General features: G+C 35.2%; 1 protein-coding gene across 1 annotated transcript in view; it reads left to right on the top strand.

The window, feature by feature from the left end:
* Window positions 1-3509, top strand: part of CCT8 (chaperonin containing TCP1, subunit 8 (theta)) — a 16206-nt gene that overhangs the window by 1749 nt on the left and 10948 nt on the right. Inside the window, exons 2-3 of the mRNA XM_008591563.1 lie at window positions 1685-1775; window positions 2850-2929. Coding sequence (XP_008589785.1) covers window positions 1685-1775; window positions 2850-2929 — 171 coding nt within the window. The remainder of the gene's footprint in view (window positions 1-1684; window positions 1776-2849; window positions 2930-3509) is intronic.

Here is a 3509-nt window from a genome sequence, read left to right as displayed (position 1 = left end):
CAAGGGGAAAAGGAAAAAATAAAAAAAAATTTAAAAAAAAAAAAAAAAAAAAAAAAAAAAAAACCACTTTTACTTTGGTGCTGAGTGACAAGGAACCAGCCAAGATTAGATGGGGAAATGTTCTAGGCTGAGGGGCTAGCTAGTACAAAGACCGTGAGGATGGAATGAGTGTGACCTGTTGTAAAAGAAAAGTGATGGGACTGAAGCTTACCAATGGAAGGCAAGAATGGTAAAAGATGAATTTAGAGGAGCTGTAGGCAAGCGCCAGAATATGTAGGGCCTTGTATCTTTGAAGAAGGATTTACATCTTATTTTAAGAGTGACGGGAAGCCATTTGAAGGGTCTTAAGTATGGGAGTGGTGGGATCTGATTTATGATCAGATGGCTGTTCCTCAGAGAATGGGGGTGACAGGAAGAAGCAAGAGTGTAGGCCAGGAGATCAGACTTAAATGTTGCTGTTGGAGTCCATTGCTTGTCACTAAAGATAATTCTAAAATAGTGGCTATTAACCTTGTTTGGGTCACAGTTCCTTTATTAATACTATAAAAGCCATGCCTTATACTTGAGAGCAGTATTGTCCAATAGAACTGTCTGCAGTGATGGAAATATTCTGTGTCAGCGCTGTCCAATGTGATATCCACTAGCCATATGTAGCTACTCAGCACTTGAGCTGAAGCTACTGCAACTGAGGAAACTGAATTTTTTATTTTATTTTAATTACTTTAAATAGTTGCATGTGGCTAGTGGCTACTATATTGGGCAGTGCAGCTCTAGAAAAATGTTCACACGAACAGTAGGCTCATGAAAGCTATCTGAAGCCACTAGTAAATCTCAGCTCTAAAAAAAGTCCACTGTAAAATTTGAGAATTTTAGTATTGTGAGCAGTTCAATTTTTCAGTATGTTCATATTCGAATTGTGTTGCAATTCAAGAGAGTATTCAACAGTCTGTATACTTCAGTTCCTAAACATTTTGGGGGCAAATACTTTAAGCTGGAATTCTCAGTGAACATAGAACTGCTAGCTTTATAAAGTCCAAGTTTTAATACAGTAAGAAAAATATTCATACCACATTTCAACTTTTAGTTAGAAAATACTCAGGGATAGCAGGTTAGTTCAGTTGGTTCGATCCTGGTGCTGATAACACCAAGGTCTAGGGTTTGATCCCTGTTCTGGCCAGTTTTTTTTAAAAAAATGGAAAGGTATTTTATCTGAAATATCTCTTATCCTTTCTTTAATTAGTCTTCGCACTCTTCCCCGTACTTTTCACTACATAAAAAAAGTTAAAGGCCTTATGATCTGATGTGTAAGTAAGTACCTGTGGTCCTTAAAAATGTCATGCTTTGTTCACTCAACAGTGAGGAAAATAATGGATTATTTATGATTATCAAGCACCATATTTTACATACATAAATCTTGTTTTATTGTTTCAACAATCCTGTGAGGTAGGTACACTATTATAATTACCCCATTTTATAGATGAAGAAAAATACTAGGAAAATTGCCCAAAGTTGTGTACTTAATTAGCCAGAAAGCTAAGGTTTGTAACCAGCCAGTCATACTCTCTACTGTGTGCTAAATACTAAGCTATACTGCCTCTTTATTAAGAACAAGATATGCAAAGATGTCTTGTATTTGAAAGTTCTAATTTCACTGTCCTGACTAATCACAACTTTTCTCTTACAGCATTTTTCAGGATTAGAAGAGGCTGTGTATAGAAATATACAAGCTTGTAAGGAACTTGCCCAAACCACTCGTACGGCATATGGACCAAATGGTAATTTCTAAATTCACACTTTACAGTAATAGAATTTTGTACTAGCTTTTCTTTCAAACTTGTTGGGAGGTTATTATATTTACAGTATGGCTTTGCAAGTTATTTCATGGTTCATTGATACCAGTACAGTGTTTCCAGTTTTTAATCTGCAACTGAGATCTCTTTAGAATGAGAGGACAGAAAAATTATAGTACTTTCACTATTGAGATAGTACCTAATGGTCATTGTGACAGACACTGCATAGTTCTTTTGTAAAAAGTGACATTATCATTCAAGGGAGAGAATTCTCTCTTTTCCTTTCTTACCTTCTACTTCCAATTGAAATTTAATTGCTACAGAGTTAAGGAATAAGCATAAAACTGAATATACTTTTAAGTAGATTATTTTGGTCTTTGTACATGTTAATATAATTTCTATATTGAGCACTTGTTGCATGCCAACCATGTTGCAAACAGAAGATAGAAGTTGGCAAAAATGTCATGCAATTTGGCATCCTTCCTAGTAGATATTATGAGAGATTAGAAAAGAAAGAAATATAGGCTGGCCCGTGGCTCACTTCGAAGAGTGTGGTGCTGATAACACCAAGGCCATGGGTTCGGATCCCTATATAGGGATGGCCGATTAGCTCACTTTGGAGAGTGTGGTGCTGACAACACAAGTCAAGGATTAAGATCCCCTTACCAGTCATCTTTTTTTTAAAAAAAAAAAAGAAAAGAAAGAAATATAGGCTGGCCCGGGGCTCACTTCGAAGAGTGTGGTGCTGATAACACCAAGGCCATGGGTTCGGATCCCTATATAGGGATGGCCGATTAGCTCACTTTGGAGAGTGTGGTGCTGACAACACAAGTCAAGGATTAAGATCCCCTTACCAGTCATCTTTTTTTTAAAAAAAAAAAAAGAAAAGAAAGAAATATGGGTGTGTGGTTTGAGAAGGCCCATGAGGCTGTGCGATTAACTTACAGAATAATAGCATATGTTGTCTGCTTACAAAACTATTCATTTCTTGACTAGATTTTTCTGGGTATTTGGGGAAGGATTTGAATAATAATGGATTTCTCTTCTTTTAATTTGGAGGGATGAACAAAATGGTTATCAACCACCTGGAGAAGTTGTTTGTGACAAATGATGCAGCAACTATTTTAAGAGAGCTAGAAGTAAGTTATTTCTTTAAAAAGAACCAAGAAGTGTTTTGGTAACATCAGAGTATATCTTAAGTATTATTAATACTTTCATGTTGGATAATAAGGAACTATTTTTTTCCAACTTGAAAATTTATTGTACAATTTTTCTAATTATGGAGTGTCCTCTATAGGTTGTAACATTTTATTTAGCCATTCAAATTTTTTAAGTCTCTTGTTATTAATTTATGGAGAGATTGGTTGTGATAAAAATATATTTGTTAATCATATCAAATTGATTATTATTGTCTTGTTCTATAGAGTGACAATTGAAGGGAATTATTCTATAATGCAGAAATAGCTGATACATAAAACAGTGGTTTCAAAAAAGATTAAACCATTTGCTTGCCTTTATAAAAATAAAAACAGTTAATTGATGGAATTTTCCTATGTTCAGCTGCAATTTTGATATTATAGAGTGTATAGAATAGATACTGCCAGCAGAGTTATAAGGAAGGTCTGGCACCCGAACATGCATTAAGAGCCATTCCTCATCTAGCTACCCAGTAATTGAAGGATATGTTCAACCTCAAGAAATTTTCCTGAAGCTTAGCCC

Source organism: Galeopterus variegatus, unplaced genomic scaffold, assembly GCF_000696425.1.
Source record: "Galeopterus variegatus unplaced genomic scaffold, G_variegatus-3.0.2 Scaffold7038, whole genome shotgun sequence".
Lineage (NCBI taxonomy): Eukaryota > Metazoa > Chordata > Mammalia > Dermoptera > Cynocephalidae > Galeopterus > Galeopterus variegatus.
Note: the sequence above shows the minus strand (reverse complement) of the source record. Positions and strands in the feature narration are given on the sequence as shown.